This window comes from Octopus bimaculoides, chromosome 2 (genome assembly GCF_046866305.1).
Source record: "Octopus bimaculoides isolate indiv1 chromosome 2, ASM4686630v1, whole genome shotgun sequence".
NCBI classification, from domain to species: Eukaryota; Metazoa; Mollusca; class Cephalopoda; order Octopoda; family Octopodidae; genus Octopus; species Octopus bimaculoides.
The window spans coordinates 14,799,177-14,820,044 of NC_142929.1; the positions used below are offsets into that span (position 1 = coordinate 14,799,177).

The following is a 20,868-nucleotide window of genomic DNA, read 5'->3' on the forward strand; positions in this document are numbered from 1 at the left end:
ACATACATGTATATATTCTTTATTACTATTTAGCTGAAGCTAATAAAGTGACTCAAATGCTGAGAGTTGTACATATACGTATCTTATTAAGGGAGTATGCAACTGATGGTTTCTATTCAGCTATGAATCAATGTGTGTGTGTGTGTGTGTGTGTGTGTGTGTGTGTGTGTGTGTGTGTGTGCATGCATTATTTGTTGTTTTTTTTTTTTTATATATAAGACTACATTTTCTAATTTTTCATATCCTAATTTAAGATTTGAGTGAAAAATAACCACTATTTATATTAAGCTGCACCATCAGGCCTTATTCCATCAACTCCAAGTTAACTTGCATGTTGTTGTTTAGTCCCAAAATCAATCATGAACAAATAAAACTATGATGAAAATCATTCCAGTTCTGATAGTCTTATCTAATACTTCCGTAAATCAGGAAAATATTGTACAATATAACCTTTATTTAAGATGTCAGACTGTGATTTGTGAGAGTTTTGGATACTGAGTAACATTGTGTTATAAATAAACCAAACTTGCTGTCTCTGTTGCTCCCTCTCTCCCTCTCCCCCCCCCCCTCTCTCTCTCTCTCTCTATCTATCTATCTATCTATCTATCTGTGTATCAATTTGTTTCTTTCTCCTGTAAGCCAAGGGTTTTGGTTTAAGGTTACAGTTTATGGGCAGGGCCACAGTTAAGGTTAAGATTCATGGTTAGAGTTGAGATTAGGGTTTAGGCTTAAGGTTACAGTGAATCAGAAAAAGAGAAGTTAGAAAAAATTGAGTTAGTAAATTTATCTTTTATCAGAATCTTTCTCACTAAAAATACAGAACTCTGCTCATCGTTTATCAAGAAGTTTTACAATAATTTCAGTAAATTACTTTGCCAGGATAATTTTTTGATTCTTTAATCAAGTTTATTTTTGGATAGTAAAATATAAACTAAAACTCAAGCAAAGATCTAATAATACAGAGGAATTCAAAAAGGGTAACTAAACGTACATTATCCTGTTTAATCTGGTTGGTAATAAAATACACAACACACATTGTACAGAAAAGGAAAAGTTATTTGAGGACTAAAACAGCCAGTAACTCACTCTTTATGCTAAATTAAACTCCATAGGAGAAAATTCTGCAATGAACAACACAAGAATTTAGGGAGAAAAACTAGAAGGTAAAAAGTAAACCACCACCATCATCATCATCATCATCATTTAACATCCATTGTCCATGCTGGCATGGGTTGGACAGTTTGACCAGGGCTGGCATGCTGGGAGGTTGCACCAGACTCCAGTCTGTTTTGGCATGGTTTCTATGGCTGGATGCTCTTCCTAAACCAACCACTCTGAGAGTGTAATGGGTGTTTTTACATACCACTGGCATGGGAACCATTTGCATGACACCGTTATCTGCCATGACTGAGGTTTTACTTGGCTTGATGGGTCTTTTTCTCAAGCATAGCATAATGCCAAAATATTTTTAAAAAAACAAGTGAAAGAAATAAAGGGTAACTTTTGAAAATATCACAACAAGCATGGAAAAAAGACAACAAAGAAGCCTCTATGCAGTAGTTCAAACTGCTAGAATTAGTAGACATAATTGCCTCAAATTATATCTTACTGCCTAAGAAATAAGACACATTTAGCTAATGCTACTCTGAGAACTTTGTGCCCAGAAAAAATACAACCAATAATTCCTTGGTCATTACTCTTCTGTGTTAGGACTGACCTGAAATTAACCACAACAGACTCCTGAAAAATACTGAGAGAAATTACTTGACAAAAAAACAGGGAAAAAAATTAAAACCCTACTAATAGCTAAGGTTGAGACATAAGACCTATGTTTACAGAGTAAGATCAACTTATAATAAAAACAAAGATGATTAAAAGTCTGTAAGCAGAAAAGAGAACAAAACAAAGGGTCAAAATGCTACCTAAATTCTTTATAAACGCCAAGGATTGCATACATATTAGCAATTATTATGATATTTGTGGAAACTAGCATTTCAAGATGGAGAGCATCTGGCAAAGCAGCTTAACATTTTATTACCAGACTGAGATAACTTGTAATATTGTGTTTATATTTAAATTATAATTTGGATTAAAATCTCATTAAAGTATGAATTATATCATGAGATTTCAGTTGGCCAGCACCAATATAATATACTATGAGATAATTTAATAAATTTCTCCAAATTTTATTATATTAAACATTGATTAAAACACATCAGCAGTCTATTCATTAGAGTAAGTCACGAAAGGATTAACCGATGAGCTTTGCTGCTTGATTGAAAATACCAGTCATTAATCACCAGCAATTATAGGGAAAATAAGGTTGGTAGCTGATAGAATTGATAAAATACTGGAAAAAATAATGCTTTCTGATGGTATTTAGTTAAATTGTTTCATATTCAAAATTCAAATCTTATGTTCTACATTGATACAGTAAATGCCATTCAAGTATTAGAGTCAATTTAATTAGTCTGTAACAGTGGTTTCCAATCTTTTGTCATCACAATCCTTTGATTTTGATTTTGGCAAATCAATAATCTTCCCTGAAGCTGTTTTTTTTTTAAATATACTCAATAAAGAACACTTAACATTTGATATTTTTCATCATGAACATTTTACTTTTTATCAAATATTTCAAAAGTTAAATATTTTCTTCATTTTTGAAATTAATTCAAAATTACATCACTTTTGATTTTTAACCTGCTTTTGATATTTGTGTCCTTGTGATAATATAAGAACCCATTAATTATAAGGAAATTATAAGGAAAACAACATATGGTGTAGTGGTTAAGAGCACGGGCTACTAACCCCAAGATTCCAAGTTCAATTCCAGGCAGTGACCTGAATAATAATAATAACAATAATAATAATAATAATAATAATAGTAACAACAACATAGAAAAATACCTTAGGAATGAGAACCCTGGTTCAAAATTTCCTCAAGACACCTGAAGAAGGCTGGAGGGTATATCAGCCAAAACGTTGTGTCAACAAGAAACAAGATGAGGACAAATATCCGTCAAATGTAAATAATGTAAATAATGTACATAATTCCTCATCTCTTAAATGTAGAATTGTATTAAACAAGATAGAAATGATGAACACTTGATTAAAACATAACTTATGTAGTCCTTGACTACTCACCTGCCATTCTGTCACGCCATAATTGGAACTTTGTCCTAAATATGTTAATTCTTCCCCCATCAAATCTTCTTGTATGTCCTGTAGACTTTGCATTTCCCTTTGAATTTTTGTTATGTTTTGAGATTTCTTCTCATAAAGAGTTGTTTCACATATCCAGGATATTGACTGCTTAATGTTTTTTCTAACTGGCTGATATCCAGAATCTTTAAGGATACCGAAATCTTTAAATGCTCACATAATTACATACCCATCTTTGATGAAGTTGGATTTTTCTCGAACTATTAATGAGTGACAATTAATGTTGCAGCTTTGTTCATGTGTAGCATGTTGAAGTAGTTTTTGCCGAGTAAGGCTCCATTGAACATTTAAGATAATGTTTTACACATGCATCATAAATAACAAATAAAAAAAAAAATATTTGATGTTTGTTTGGACCTATAACGTTTAAGCTTTATGACAAGTTGAAACAAGAACAAGTTTGCTACAATATATAAGAGCACAACTACTTTGTTGTGATGTTATCTCAATTCTGCATTAGCTCAGCTTTCAGTAGATTGTAAATCCTGTTCGTCTATTACCAAGTTGTCTCAACCAAAATCACTCGACTCACATGATTTCACTGAAGTTGAATAAATTATTGACACTCACTGAATGAAGAGAAAGATCATCATAACATCTAAACAAATAATTTGATATAGTAATGAAAGTTGGCTCAATAGGGGGCTGTGGCTATCAGTAAACATGTATCAGTAAACATAACAACTCTTCTCTTGGTAGATATTATTATCTGTCCTGTATTTGTGGTGGTTTAAGTTTTGATTTACAAATATTTCCCATCTATAAAGTAATAATTAAATATGGGATATGAAATATAATGCAGAGAAAAAAAAACTGTTTTAGCTTCTGTGATGAATAATTAAAAAGAAATTTTGACCTGATAAAACATGACAAGCTGTTGAACTCAAAAGATATTGATTTTGAAATAGAAGTCCTACTTTTTTTTCTGCATAAAAAGGATTAAACTTCCCAATTAAGTGATTAGAATTATGTAACAGAGTGACAAATATATCTTGAAACTGGATTATAAACTAGATGTTGCTGTATTAATGAGAGGAGAATATAATCATAGAATTGTTATAAATTATGTGACGTTTAACATTCAGCATCTATGATACAAATTACAATGTTATTCACAAAAATGGCAGAGCAATTCTCAGTTCACCGAGAAATCTAGCGTACAAAATATGTGTTCACTAAGGTTCTGTCCTTAGACCACTTTCTTTTCATACATTATAAAAGAGGTTCAAGACTGAATAGCTAGAGAAACATTGATATACTGATTGTGTTGTCCTTATTGTATAGGATAAAGGCACATGGCTTAGTAGTTGGGGTGTTTAGTATGTAATCATAGGGTCATAGGTTCGATTCCCAGTAGCACATTGTGTCCTTGAGCAAGAGACTTTATTTCACATTGCTCCAGTCAACTCAGCTGGTAAAAATAAACAATACCTGTAATTCAAAGGGCCAGCGTTGTCACATTCTGTGTTATACCAAATCTCCTTGAGAGGTACATTATGAGTACACACATCTATGGAGTGCTCAGCCACTTGCATGTTAATTTCAGGAGCAGGCTGTTCCATTCATTGGATCAAGTCATTGTAACCAACAGAGTACTAAAAAAGAATTGCATAGAATATTCTAAACATGGAAGAATAATGTTGAACCAAAAAGCCTAAATGCCAATATGGCAAAGAACTAATTACTAAAATAAAGAAATAGATGTGAAATGAGAAATAGCCTTGCTTCACTTGTAGAAAGGGAGTCAGTAGGTATTTATTACTGTGTACTAAATGCCAACAATTGGGTAGTGTCTAGCAGATTACAAGGAACCACAAGATTAGATGTAGCTCATGTAAAGAGAATATAGTAATATAGTGCTACTTTGGTGTGTGATCTAAAAGGGAGGTTACTTTAGGTTACTTTTTAGTTTACTTTTCAATTTCTAAAAACCCGTAAGATGTTATGTAAAGATTTTTACAATGTGATCAGTGATGAGATGAAGGCAATTGCATTTTTACAAGAAACCAGCACTAAATTCACATCATTTCTTAAGAAAAAGAAAGGTGCCACTTTGGCGTGTGATCTACAATTTAAAGGGAGATTACTTTAGGTTACTTTTTAGTTTACTTTGTGTTAGTGCTGCTTTCCGTGTGATCTATGTGAACAAATTTACTTTGGTGGGTGATCTACACGTTTATTTTAATTATTATATGGTTTTCTTATTATTAAAATAGTAAGAACAATTGCAGCGTGGAAGGTGTTTATAAGCCATTTAAGAAACACACAAAAACCGTTAGATTTACTTCAACATTTAAATTTAATTTGCCAAAATATATTTGTCACTTTGAGACCGCGACCTGTTCACTGACAAAATTTCGTGCTGCATCCGAGAATTTTGTCAGTGAATAGGTCGCGGTCTCAAAGCGACGAAAATATTTTGGCAAATTAAATTTAAATGTTTAAGTGAATCTAACAGTTTTAGTGTGTTTCCTAAATGGCTTATAAACACCTTCCACACTGCAATTGTTTTCGTTCCAGCACACGATCTCAGATCAGGTCACTTGCTATGCAAGTACATCTCCGTAAAATAGTAAGAATTTTGAAGAAAATACATTTACAATGCTAACTATGTATAAAATGATTTAAAAAGTAACCTAAAGTAATCTCCCTTGTGGATCACACGCCAAAGGAGCATTGAGAATAGTTAGCTGCAAGAGCACTTGTAAAATTTATTACATTTACTGTACTGCAGTAATGCTTTTAGAAAACAAAATCAACTGTTTTAAATTACTTCTAGAGTTATGAGTCCACAATTGTGTTGGATTCAGGAGAAAGGCAAATTCATCACATTTATACTGTTAATGGCAATGAAAGAGACAACCAGGTCACACAACCTCTCCTTCCCCTTTTCTATAAAGTTGTAACTATGTGACTATAAACGAACTAAATAATTTTGAAATCAATTTTCCATTGCATATGTTACCACAGTTTAAATTGTTAGCAAAAATATGAAAACATATAGGGCATATATTTTGTTTCATATTTCATTGATTATTATATATAAATATAGATTTTAATTATATACACATGTATATACATTATACATATGTGCATATGTGTCTGTGCATGCATGCGTGTGTGTATATAAGTATGTATGTATGTATTAATCCAAGTAAAGAGCATTATAGATCCATTTCAGCCAATCTTACAAATCAGTTTTGCACTGGGTATTAGGTAACTGGATATTATATAAATGCACATTTAAGTAACACCAAATGCTCTCCAGAGGTGGCAGATACAGAAAAAAACATGGTGACTACTCTCTGTTACTGGAGGTTAATTCTTAGACATAAATTCTATTTATGCACACACACACACACACACACACACACACACACACACACACACACACACACACACATACATATATATATATATATATATATATATATATATATATACATATATATATATACATATATATATATACATATATATATATATATATATATATATATATATCATCATCATCATCATCATCATCATCATCGTTTAACGTCCGCTTTCCATGCTAGCATGGGTTGGACGATTTGACTGAGGACTGGTGAAACCGGATGGCAACACCAGGCTCCAGTCTGATTTGGCAGAGTTTCTACAGCTGGATGCCCTTCCTAACGCCAACCACTCAGAGAGTGTAGTGGGTGCTTTTACGTGTCACCCGCACGAAAACGGCCACGCTCGAAATGGTGTCTTTTATGTGCCACCCGCACAAGCCAGTCCAGGGGCACTGATATATATATATATATATATATATACATATAAACTTCTAGAATGTAACAAATTTTGGCTGCTTTGCTAACAGTGTGAGAGTCAAGAAGTCAATGAGAAAGATTCTATTGCAGTCATTTGAGCTGCTAGGAACAGCATCCAAATCACATTCCGTAGTCTTAAAAAAGAAAAGACTACTACGTAGTCCTACATAGTACCAGAAAGAGAGGATGATCTTGGCTGGAATGTTTTTCATCGTTGTTTTACTCAGTCAGGGTTGAACAGGAGTTTAACAATAACAAAAATATGAGAGCCCAAAAAAGGTTTTATGTGTTTAAATGTATAAAAGATGCGTTTTTAATGTTTTATCCAGTTGCATGGTATTAATGGATCTTCAAATAAACATTTCTTCGCTTCAAATCTATCTCAATTTAGGGGCTCTTGTGGGCTTGGAGGTATATTCCAACCAATCAGTTCAGCCTAAACTCATCTCCAATAGACATACATTCATATAACACATGCACACATGCACACATACACACACACACACACACACACACACACACACACACACACACACACACACAATGATTAATTGATAAGGGAAATTAACTTTCAATAACACAGTCCATTTTGTTGTGAATAGAAAGCATGAAAGAGATATAGTTCACTGTTGAGAGAGAGAGAGAGAGAGTGGGGAGACATAGAAAAACAGACAGATAGACAGAGACAGACAGGCAGGTGACTGTTGAAATTTTAGTTTGTAATGTTAAACTCAAATCCTCCAGAGGGCCAAGGGGAGATAACAGAGAAGCTCCAATTGAGTATCAGCATCCATCTTTGAATTACCACAATGCAACAGTGTTGCCTCAGCAACTAAAAGACATTATATTTATATTTGAATACATAAATATAAAGAAGAAGAAAAATTAGCAAGCACATATTTTCTGTTTTCATCAAGCTTATACGCAACAGACCTGCATAGAAGATCTGTTGTGGATTCAAATGAGATAGTTCTAAAATCTGTTTCTGAATGAAAACACAATATAATTCATTTGGGCATGAGCAATAGATATTTAGCTAATATGGTAATGTGCAAGAATTAAAAGTGAATGATTATACACAGTTCTATCGATCAAGTCTTAGAGAAGAGTGATACTGAAATCCTTCAGAAATCAATAGCAAAACAACAAATCTTCATAGTTGATTGAGAAATTGAGTAACAGAAATAGATAAATAATATAATAAATTAATATATATTCATCCTTAACCATGTATAATTTCACCATTGGCAGTCATGCCATCCTCAAGACCATCATTTTCATCATGCTATTTGAGCATTCTTCTTTTTCCAAAACTTGTGTGTGTGTGTGTGTGTGTGTGCACGCATGCACGTGTGTGCACGCGCGCACGTGTGTGTGTGCGTGTGTGCATGCTTGTGTGTGAAACTGTGTGTGTGTGTATATGCATTTGTGTGCATGGATGTGTGTGTTTATGTGTGTGTGTGAGTGTCTGTCTGTCTGTGCTTATCTGTGAATATTTAGAGGTGAAAACAAGAAGACAGAGTGCTCAATACAAGAAGAGAAATTTATCTTAGAGTTCATCCAAAACTAAAGCTTTACTCCATTCATTAAATGGAATTTCATTCCAGACATACTTTCGATTATAACATGATATATTATATATTCTAAAAATCTCAACCATTAAGAACAAGCGAAATAGACCTATCAAAAGCAATTTAGGAATGTGTTAACCATTATCATTATCTTGAATCCATAACATAAAAATTATCATAAAATTGATATTTTATTATTGATTTTGGTTATTATGAAATATTATACAATACTGACATTTAATTAAGAACTGAGTCTGACAAGACACAGTTCTCAATTAGTAAGGCAGCTTTGTCTGCTGGAAGACAAAGCACAATGTGCTACTCAGCCTAATAGCAATGTTACTGCTGAAAATAACTAACAATCTCACTTATAGCAATCGTTTTTTTAGTCTCAGGGTAGCTCCAGACAAGCATGGGTTAAGTGGTCAAAGGCATTCTAGCAATGACCATCCCATCTTATTTTCAAACATAGTGTGTCTAAGGCTGTATTATCCAATGAGTCTATTGGACGATTTGACTGAGGTCCACCAGTCCTCAGTCAAATCGTCCAACCCATGCTAGTATGGAAAGCGGACGTTAAACGACGATGATGATGATGATGAAAAGTAAAGTGGAAACTGTTGGAATATGAGATCTGGTCCTTGGAACAAGATAAAGCTATCTGTAAGGCTTTATGAAAAAATTTGTGTTAACATATATCTGTGGTAAGAAGCTTGCTTCCCAACCACATGGTTCTGAGTTCAGTCCCTCTGTGTGGCACCTAGGGCAAGTGTCTTCTACTATAGACTCAGGCTGACCAGAGCTTTGTGAGTGGATTTGGTTGATGGAAACTCAAAGAAGCCCATTGTGTAATCATGCATGTGTGTGGTGTGTGTGTGTCTGTTTGTGTGTGTGTGTGTGTGTGTGTGTGTGTGTGTGTGTGTGTGTGTGGTGCATTTGTGTATGTGTCTTTGTATTTATCCCCCACAACTTGGCAACTGGTGTTGGTGTGTTTACATCCCTGTAACCTAGCAGTTCAGCAAAACAGACCAATAGAATAAGTACCAGGTTTTAAAAAAGTAAGTACTTGAGTCAATTCATTCAATTAAAATTCTTTATGGCGGTGCCCCAGCATGGCCACAGTCTAATGACTGAAACAAATAAAAAATATGAAAAAGCTAGTCTGGTGCTCTGCCCTTTTCTATTAATATGTCATCCTATGAACATAAATAATAACAACCAATTAGCAATTAATTAATCCAATAAAATAAGCCATCATAAGGCAAGAATATATCTTTTATCCTATATCTTTTACTTGTTTTAAGTCTTTAGACTGCTGCGGCCATGCTGGAGCCTTGAAGAATTTTGGTCAAATGAATCAATCCCAGTGCTTATTTTTTTAAGCCTAGTATTCATTGTATCAACCTCTTTTGCCAAATCGCTAAGTTACCAGGACATAAATACACCAACAGTGATTATCAAGTGGTAGTGGGGAGGGGACAAACACAAACACCTACACACTCACACATATATATATATTAGTAGAAGACATTTGCACAAGGTGCCACGCTGTGGGACTGAACCTGGAACCATGTGATTGGGAAGCAAGCTTTTTTACCACTCAATCACACCTGCACCTACAGAATATATCTATTTCTGTCATGTAAGTTGTAACTTAATCCCTAAATTATGTCCATTTCTAGATAAAGATTACTATGAATGAACATATCTATGAAATTTTTATTTTTAGTACACGTGTGTACTTTCTGTAAACCAGTGTACTAAAAGTAATTTCTTCTAAGCAGGTATGAAGACTTAAAATCCATTAAGGGAAGGTGAAATGTAAGATATTACAGTAACATTCTTCCTTTTTCTTTTCTTTTTTTATCATCAAAGACAAGTACAGGGATTAAAAAATAGTTCCAACAGGAAACTGGAGCCAAAGTTAGAAACAAAATTTCCTGGAAGTTTATCATCTGTGAGAAACTTAAAATATTTATGCATGAGCAAACACCAGAGCCTCTATGCAGTAACCTAATTTGCAAGAAACAGCTGTCAAATTCACTCAATTCATATACTTCTGTCTTTAAAAAGATGGGATATTCATGGCATGAATGCTTCTAATCAAAGTTTTCCTTAATTAGGGCTGGCCTGGAGTTAAATGACAATAATTATAATAAATATTTACAGAAGCTAACATTATTATTACACATATACTGTATTTTAACATGTATAAGAAACCCTCTAATTTTGAGGGCTTAAAATTTGTAAAAAAGGTTTTGTAAGGGATTATTATACTATCCACGTATAAGAAACTCCCATATTTTTTTTATCTAATTTTTGACAAAAAAGGGTTCCTCATACACGCTAAAATACAGTATATCTTCATCATCATTTAACATCTGCTTTCCACGTTGGCAAGGTTTCGATGGTTTGACAGGAGAAGCTGGCTCAGCAGAAGACTGCACCATGCTTTGCCATCTGTTTGCGCTGTCTGCGTTTCACATGGTCAGCTGTATGTTGGATGTTCTAGAGTTGGAGATGAACAGAACCTCTACATTCTCAGTGATAAACATGGCAAGACAGAAAACACAGTATATGAAGAAGCACTTACATGAATAGTATGTCCATGTCATATATAGAAGTGGAAAACCATTGAGTGTTAAAGTAAGTATTACTATTACACTTTCACTTTTCGACTGACGTGCGTGAATGTATATCTGTGTGTATAAAACTGAAACAATAACATGGTATATTCGCTGTCTGTTTGTGTGTGTATTCTACGCATGGCCTTTCATTGTTTATAATCTATACCTGTTTTTTCATTACGAAATAAGTCAGACAAAACATGATTTTGAATTACATGTATTTACTTTATAGATATATATGAGTTGAAAACTTTCTTTTCACATTTCACTTAACGTCTATGTTCCTTGCTGGCATGGGTTGGAGAGTTATTAGTGTAGAAAGTTGGTATCTCAGCTACTAGCAGTTGAGACCTGTGTAATCTAGACAGCGTTTATAAATTTCATTAGTTTCTTTAACCCAGGCAACGCTGGGTATTTCTGCTAGTCTAATATATAAAGAAGAGATGAGTTTGTGTATTCGCTTTTATGAACCAAAGGACATAGTGGAAGGTGGAAATGAATCCTAAACCATAGGGTTACAAAGCTAACTTCGTAAACCACACATTCACACCTACCTTTATTTATGGCTGCTCTTAAACAATCAATGAATACGAAGGATTAAAACTGCGAGGTTTGAACTAAGAAATCTATAGCTGCTTATTGATTGTAAAAGTTTATAATTATCGGATAACTTGCAAGCCTTATTCTTGCATGGAAGAAAAGATTAAAATAATATCAAAGAACCTGAAACTTAGGGGTAATCATTTGAAACGATACTGTTTTAAGAGTTTAATATCAATAATGCTTTTCAAACAGACAATACTAGCAGTCAAACATCTGTTGAAATGTAACTTAGTTTCTTCATTTGCAAATTTGATATTAATACATGAACATCTAGAGGTTGTTGTTGTTGAAGCTGTCGTTTAGTGCTAATCAATGTCTGTTATGAAAAAGAGCATTCCGACCATGACCTTCTTGTCTTTTTAAGTCTATGAGTGATTACATTATCTAATATGTTCTTTTTCTACTATGACAGAGTGTGATTTTAAAAGAGATTTGTCTGACGTTTCTCATAGATTGGGCGATCAAGTTGAGGTTTACTCATTGGTGTATAGAAATAATAGTCAAAGTCTTCCTCTTCTGACACTGCATTTCACAAGATCTACATATATGATATGTCTAATTGTTCAATTTTAACAAGGTAGCCTCTACAGGGTCATTCAGCTTGCTAAAAACAGCAGCCAATTCTCATTCAAATAACACACTAGCCTCTTCCATAAAGAAAGATATGCTAGACTATGTAGCCCCTAATAGGCTAAAAGACTGGATGGTCACAGCTGGAATTCCTTTAATCCTACATCTACTAAGCCAGAACTTACCCACAACTAAACAATAACTTACTACATGTAAAATTAAGCATTAATTTAATTAACCTCATTCAATCAGCCCTCAGTCTAAGAGCGATTAAAAAGACTGTTCACTACCTTCGTCCATTGATTACTAATGAAAAGAATTAAATAGAAGGATGTTAACACAATATTCCCATTTCTACCTCAACGGCCATCTCTACTCCTTAGAGTTGGCTAGTTTTGTAACACCTCCAATTAGGTACCCTGACTCACTCATCTTCTTACTCATCTCTAATCCTCTTGCTATCTATATTGTGTCAATCACTCGAGGTTTTATACTCACCACTTTGACTAACCTTTACTTCTTAAAACATTAACCCTCTAGAATTCCTTCCCTGCATATTTTTCCTGCAGCTGTCAGCTTACAACTGTCTAAGAACAACATTAATTGTATTGATCTCACCAAACCAAACTAATAAAAACAAAATATATAACAAATACCATAGAAACAGCTTCTGCTCCTTTCATTAACTTGTAAAAAAAATATTATTAACAATTAAATCGTTAACTTATCATTCGTCTTTTTTGCTTCACTCACCCACTCTCTTCATTTTATTTTTTGAACGGACATATAACAAGCTTTTTGTTAATAATGTCACACAATATTACTTGCTTTTTTCTTTTAATTTTTGTTTCTATTTTACATATACATCTTTCTCATATTTTCTGAATATGTCTGATAGTTATGAAAAGCAAAACTATTTTTGTTAAGCATAACTAAAAGCGGCGTCCACAAAAGATCGACTCCAATATCACATAATCAATGTTATATGGAAATATATAAAAGGAAATTGTAAGATAATGGTTGTAATAGAGCAAATTATATTCAGAAAAAAGAGATAAACTATGTAAAAATGGTTCAAAACATATTGTATGCCATAAGAACGAAGTGAAGTCTAACATTTCTGACAGAATACTTGATCAGAAAGAGAATGGGTCTACTTGAAACATTAAACTTCTTTTCTTCCTCATCACATAAACTATATTGCATTGTTTGAACTATTTGTATTGCCATTTGTTGATGTAAAACACTATGAGTTTCCTCAAATTTTACTGCAACACAACATGAAGATGCATTGTCAGTTGAGAATAAGTAAGTGCAAAAATATTCTGATAAAAGCTGTGGAAAATAAAATGAACAAGAAATATCAAGAATAAAAATATTGTATGATTTACAACATAATTATTATGAAAATAGTCATCATAGTTTTAGAGGAGAGAACTGAGCATTTGAAGTCAAAAAGATCAATTCAGTTGCAAATTTTTTATCAGATTATAACAGATTTTTCATACAGTAATTCACATAATTCTTTAGAAAATATATTATATTGATAGTAACTGCTTGGAATATTCCCGTAAAGAAGGAAATTCAGAAATTAGAATAGATTTACAAGATCTACAAAATATACTTCCAACATGAGTTTATCTTATAGTACATGACATTTTTTTCTCAGTGCATGTATTGACAGCTGTAATAGACAAAAAAATTTCTTTGCTGTTTACTAACCAAAACTATTTTTGTATTTCAAGAAAATTCAATGACAACATGAAAGAAAATACAAATTCATTTTTATTCTCATGTAATTTCTGGATATAATTCTCTCCTATAATGCATTGGGATATCTCATGCAACAGTGTGTAATATATATAAATGGGTAGGTGTAGTTGAACAGATAGAATAATCGCAATTCTAGCTTTATTGCAATGGAAAGAAATTTTTCTATTTTATTATGTGCTTAGCAATTGTGCACTTACTAAATGAAACAGCAATTTTTAGAGTTTATCTCTTCAGATTCTTATAAACACTAGAAACATCAACAAATAAACATGAGGTATGCACCTAACTTGTGCTTACCTGTTCATATTATAAAATACACAAACTAGCACTCTGTCAGTTATGCTGATAAGGGCTCCACTTGGTCTGATCAATGGAACAGCCTGCTCATGAAATTAACACGAAAGTGGCTGAGTACTCCACAGACTTAATGTAGTTCTCTGGGAAATTCAGTGGGTTACAGAATGTGACAAGGATGGCTCTTTGAATTTACAGGTACAACTCGTTTTTGCCAGCAGAGCAAACTAGAGCAATTTGAAATAAAGTGTCTTGCTCAAGGACATAACGTATCTCCAGGAATTGAACTCATGACCTTATGATCATGAGCCAAATACCCCTAACCACTAAGCCACATGCTTTCACTCTAAAATATAGTTCAGGCTCAGTTTATGGTACCCTAATATCCTAAAGTCAACAAGATTTGAATATCTTTTAAAAAAAATGTATTCAACATTTACCCAGTATTTCTTTTTTTTTTTTTTATTGTTTCATTGTTTGGACTGTGGACATCCAGGGGTACCACATTCAAGAGTTTTAGTCAATTATATCAAGCAAAGTACTTATTTTATTAATATTATAAGTGATGAATTGCTAAGCCCTCATTTATGTACAGGAACATACCATAAAGATTTTTTCTTTTTACACATTTTTTGGCTTTTGCCATTTCAGTTATGTGATGGACTTCTGCATACAATTTAGCAACCAAATTTCATAGACAATACCTTAGTCAGCCTTGTGAATGAAGATAGAAGTATAGAGGATATAAGCCAAACCTGTGTGGTTACAGAACAAACTTTTTAAGCAAATAATCATATCTGGGAAAAGATATGCTCCGTGATGACTTGTTTTAATCTTCAGTACTTTTATAAGTCTGTGGTTGTTAGATCAAAGTATAGTAAAAAATGTACACTGTATCAAGAAAACACAGAACACCTTTGTGTGGCAGGACTCTTTACTGTTATTTCTACTACTGCTTTTCTACTCTCCTTCAGTGAACAGTGTGTTAAACTGTTCCATGGGGAGTAATAGAAACTGCTCTTATGTGTACTTTTTTCTTGTTTTTATTGCCATATAGACAGCGTATCACTCCTCTATACAACATTATTACTAACTCATTAAAACTTGAATAAACTAGTCAACCTTAGTGTTCATCAAATCATTTGAACAGAAGATTTCCACAAATGAGAATAGAATAGCAATTAACTATCAATAAAAGAATTTCTTTCCCTTGCAAAATTAAAAGCTAGTGTAGAGAATTTAATAATGCTTTAATGCTATTTTTCAACAAGATACTAAGTTAAAACATTTTCAAATTTCCATATAATGCTTATGATTTTAACCTATTAGAATAAATTAGGATAGGATACACATCTTCAAACAAATTATTCATTCATAAGAGAAAAGATAGACTGCAAAAAGCAAGTCAGGGAAGTGGGGGAAAAATCATTCAATACAAATAAAGGAATCACAATCAATGGAAAACAATTATGAGTTAATATCAAATTGCATTTGAAAAGATTACATAATATATAAACATAAAGCAAAGTGAAGGTGTTTCAAATAACACATCATTCTCAGGGATATAAAAGGATGTATGTCATTCATAATAGCTTTATACCTATTTGTTTTATTATATCCATTATTAAAATGACTGGTTAAATTAATTTTCTAAATAAATATTAGAAATTTTGTGAACAAGAAGCATATGGTCTTATAAATTCTTTATATCACTATTTTAAATGTTTCAATTAGCAATAGAGCTAATGGGGGTAATTTATTAAAAAAAAAAATAACTATACTACATAGATTAAATACTGATGAGATTCAATTTACACTAAACACCATTAAATGTATGTAATTTAAGATAGCATTTCTTTCAAAGAACATTTCAACATATTACTATCAATGAGTTCCACCGCTTCTGATTGTAGAGAAAACAGTAACTTATTTTGATTCCATATTAAAATGCTACATTGCTGATGTAACTTATGTTTGAATAGCCTACCTCAAAACTAATAAAGTAAACTATAATCTAAACTCTAAATACATAAGCAATAATAAATCTCTGAACGAAATATAAACAGTAGCTGCACAACAACGTGAAGTATATTTGCCACTTAAATGCGGCTAACCACTAAGCTACAGTAGCATTCACCTTTAGTGGTTAACCGTATTTAAGTGGCAAATATACTTCACATCTAAATACATAATTATTCTCAAAAATATTTACAACGTCTTGAGTTTTTTAAAATTCTGATCACTGTGTAAAATTACTGTTACATAGCAATTTAAGATCAAAAATGATTAGAAGCAAACTTTTGCTCAAAGATTCTTTGGAACATAAGCAAATTAATTTACTCTTTTTTTTTTTACTTAGTTCTTGCAGGTAATATGATTCCAAAATTTGAAATATTCCAGCTACTATAGAAACGTCCATGAAATATCCTTGGCTAAAATTGAAGGGAAAATATATTGCAATAGTTATTTTATTTTTGCATCTATGTTTTCAGACTAAAATATTTCAAGATTCAGAACTAGATGGTACCATGAATACCTGCAACCATTAGTGGGACAGCCTTATAGAAAAAGGCATGTATTCTGATGTACATGTTCTATTTTAACATCAGATATTATTATTATTATTATTATTATTATTTTAATCAGCATGGTTAGTTTATGTATTTTACTAACAAGATAATTTATATTATAATATACATTTGAATTGTACATAATTAGAGGATTTGAAAATAATTGATTAAGTTTAAAAGAAATTTCATTTAATTTGTCCAATTTAAAATTTCTTTGAGAAAACAAATAGTTCAGCAGAAATCATTCATTTCATACATCAAGGAGCAAACAATATAAAAGAAAAAAAAAAAAGAGAAGTGCACTTGTGTTATTATTATTATTATTATTATTATTATTATTATTATTATTGATTAATATTGTATTAATATTTTTCAAAAGTAGAAAGGGGAAACAGATGATTATCTGTGACGCAAATTTCAAAAAAAATAAATAAATAAAGGAAATATATATTGTAACAAGGAGCAATTAAGTAACTAATCAATATAAAGGCAATATATATTTTATATATTACATATATTTTTTCTACATGTAAACTTACCCAATTCTTCATATTGAGTGTAAGATATTAAACAAGTTATTTAATATTTATAGTCATAAAAAAAAAAATTACAATTTCATTTGCTATAAAATCAATAACCGAAACTTTCTAATCAGCAATACAAACATGTATTGAGCAAAATTTTTACAAAAACTAGTTTTTGAAATTTGCTGAAAATTTAGTAAATTAAGTATAAGAATGTTCAAATGCATGCCATATTAAAATTAAAAGTAATAACGAGTGTTCATCTACATGCCAAGAAAATGTTATTCAACCAAATTGAAAATTTTTAGATGTTTTGTATCATTAAATAAAAAAGTTGTTTCAGAGAAAAATCGGATCAACGCACTTGAGATAGTTCATACTTATTTACTCATTCTGGTTCCATTCACATATGAATCTGTTTTCTTACAGATTGAAGATAATTGATAGCGACAGAAACAGTATTAATACCATTAGGTAACATTTATCTTCCACTGAACATGTGTGTGTGTGTGTCCTCTCATGGTAAATAACAGAGGATTCTGTGTTCTAACGCAACATTGACATCCAGTGAGAGAGAAATATTACCTTTTGGTATACTGCTTCTGTCGCTATTAATTACTTTTTAATGAGCCCACAGGCTATTTACAACACCTGTGCCTGAATAGGCACTGAAATTCTATATATTGTTAATGGAGGAACTGGCTACTATGTCTTTGCAGGATATCTATCATTGACAAGCCTAAGGAAAGGTGAAATCACATTTTACATATATATATATATATATATATATATATATATCATCATCATCATCATCATTTAACGTCCGCTTTCCATGCTAGCATGGGTTGGACGATTTGACTGGGGACTGGCGAAGTGGATGGCTACACCAGACTCCATCCGCTTCGCCAGTCCCCAGTCAAATCGTCCAACCCATGCTAGCATGGAAAGCAGATGTTAAATGATGATGATGATATATATATATATACACACATGTGTGTGTGTATGTATAATTCTCAAGAAAAATAAAAGAATAAAATTAATGTTTCTGACCATCATTTCTATATATTTAAACTTTTTGTCTTAATCAAAGAAAGGGAGCTCCTTAAATTTTTATTATTAATTTGTTTATTTTACAAAGCCTCTGAATCTTGTGTGTAAAAATAAATAAGCTGTCCTAAAACTGGAGGCCTGGTTCATCAAATGCTGCCAACACAGTGGACCATGCTAAGACACACCCACCTGTCAGGTGATTCTGTTCAACTAAATGACCAATTAAGTAGTCCATCTAAAATTTGAATTAATCTGTCCTACATGCATCAATACAGCTTTGTCTTATTCAGTTTCAGTCACAAAGATTTGTTAAATCTAATGTTGTGGTGGCCAACACAAGTCCAAGAAGCTGTGCAGTGGGATCGAACATGACACCACATGATTTGAAGCAAGCTTCTTAACCAAGTGGCTATATCTACACCCACGTTTGTTTCAATCTAATTACTAATACTAGAAAACAGATATCAGTGCAATTTCAGATAAAATTATTAGAAGTAGATTTACTTTAATAATACATATAGCTTTAAATTTGTTCACCAATCAAACATGTTCAAACGTAGATTAACATATAACCGAGAAATAATTAAGTAGTAGAACATAAAAGCTAATTAGATATTTCATTTAATTAGCTTTTAGACTCTATTTGCCATTAATATTCATCTGTGGCAAGTAAGTTATCAGTTAGCACTTTTGTGACAAGATTTCAAATGTAGACTACTAATGTGTTTAAATTAAGTTTTTTTTTAAGTAATCAAAAATTTTATAGGATTTCATAAAATAGTTATTTTTATTTACTCAAACCAGTGTTTGAGATACAACTTGGCTGAAGATAAATATTTGCACTATCATTCATGTAAATATTCAATTTTGGTTGATATTTTAACTTAATTATATATGTAACAATTTAATATGAGCAGTTTTGAATTGGCAATTCTCATGGAACCAAGAATTTGGACTCAGGATTATGTGGCTCGTAGTTAACAACTTAAACTCAGTCACTACACTTTGTTCATTTTATATTTGTTTTCCATGCCAGCATAGGTTAGAATATATTATATGTATGTGTATGTGTGTGTGTATGTGTTTCTTTCTATGTTCAGTTACAATAAAAACAATTTTACATTAATCTGATTGGAGTACTCTATATTTTTGTAGAGTAAAAGTTTATTACTCTTAAACAAGAATGTTGTTGACAATGACTTCAAAGTTTTAGCCATTGTCGGATTGTACATGTGTACATCTGGCTAACATATCTATATATTTATATATATGTGTAACATATGGTATAATTATAGATAGGGCAAATTTTAGCCATTTCTCTGCAGACTGAAAAAAATTATGAACAACCTTAATCAATTTTCGAACCTTATTGGGTTCTCATCAGCAGTGTCCACATCATTCTGACAGTCTCCAGAGAAACAAGGAGCCAAACTGTTTATATACTCAACAAATGCAGCAGTTACTCTATGAAAGAGTCTCTAATTTGCATACTGAAAGTGTTTAACACTCTAAATATATTAGTTCACTTCTACAACCTACAAAAATGCCAATAATAATCTCAAGTTTTTTAATGTGAGTCTAAACCTATGAACTTGGATTTTCATATTAGGAAACTGAACATTAAATCAATTAAAGTAAAACTTAAGGCCTACTACTAAGCTAATAAATAAAATTATCAGTAGATGCCTTGACTTTTATTAGCTCTAATTCGGTAAGAAAAATGCAATTTAGTCCCTTTATCCCTGTGAATTACAAAATTATATTTATTGATGGAAAAAAATTCTAACAGGACACAAGGAGTACCTTGATCCAATGGAAATTTTTTTTTCTTTTTCATATTTTTTTTTTTTCATCAAAATACAAAACATCTTTAATGAACTTAGTTGAATAACTTGTGCTTATAAGATTTTCCATTTACAAAACCAAAGAGTGCATTTTGCCAAAACATGCATGCAATAGTGATTCTAAGAACACCAGTAGAAATCTAGAAATAAAGCAGAAAATCCTGCCGAAAGTAATAAGTAAGATAATGGCATTGATATTAATTAATATCAACTATTCATTCATTAGCAACTACATGTGTACGTGTTGATCAATACATTGTTTAATATACTTTTAAAAATCTACATATACTCTCATTTATTCTGATATTAAGCATGTGAATTATTTGTGTTTGATGTCAAACATGTGAATTAAAGATATTGTTTCAGGTGAAATAAAGTGTTTACTTTTGAAACACAGTTATTTGAAACTAGTAGATTATTAGCACA

General features: G+C 31.9%; 1 protein-coding gene across 10 annotated transcripts in view; it reads right to left on the reverse strand.

The window, feature by feature from the left end:
• The window catches only part of LOC106876006 (F-box/LRR-repeat protein 6), a 336,390-nt gene that overhangs the window by 113,590 nt on the left and 201,932 nt on the right, over window positions 1–20,868 (reverse strand). Inside the window, exon 1 of one of the 10 annotated variants that reach the window (XM_014924362.3) lies at window positions 3,145–4,127. The exons of the other annotated variants lie outside the window; for them this stretch is intronic. Within the exon in view, the coding sequence (XP_014779848.1) occupies window positions 3,145–3,237 (93 nt within the window). The 5' untranslated portion in view covers window positions 3,238–4,127. Of the gene's footprint in view, window positions 1–3,144; window positions 4,128–20,868 lie in introns of those variants that run through there. 10 annotated transcript variants of the gene reach the window in all.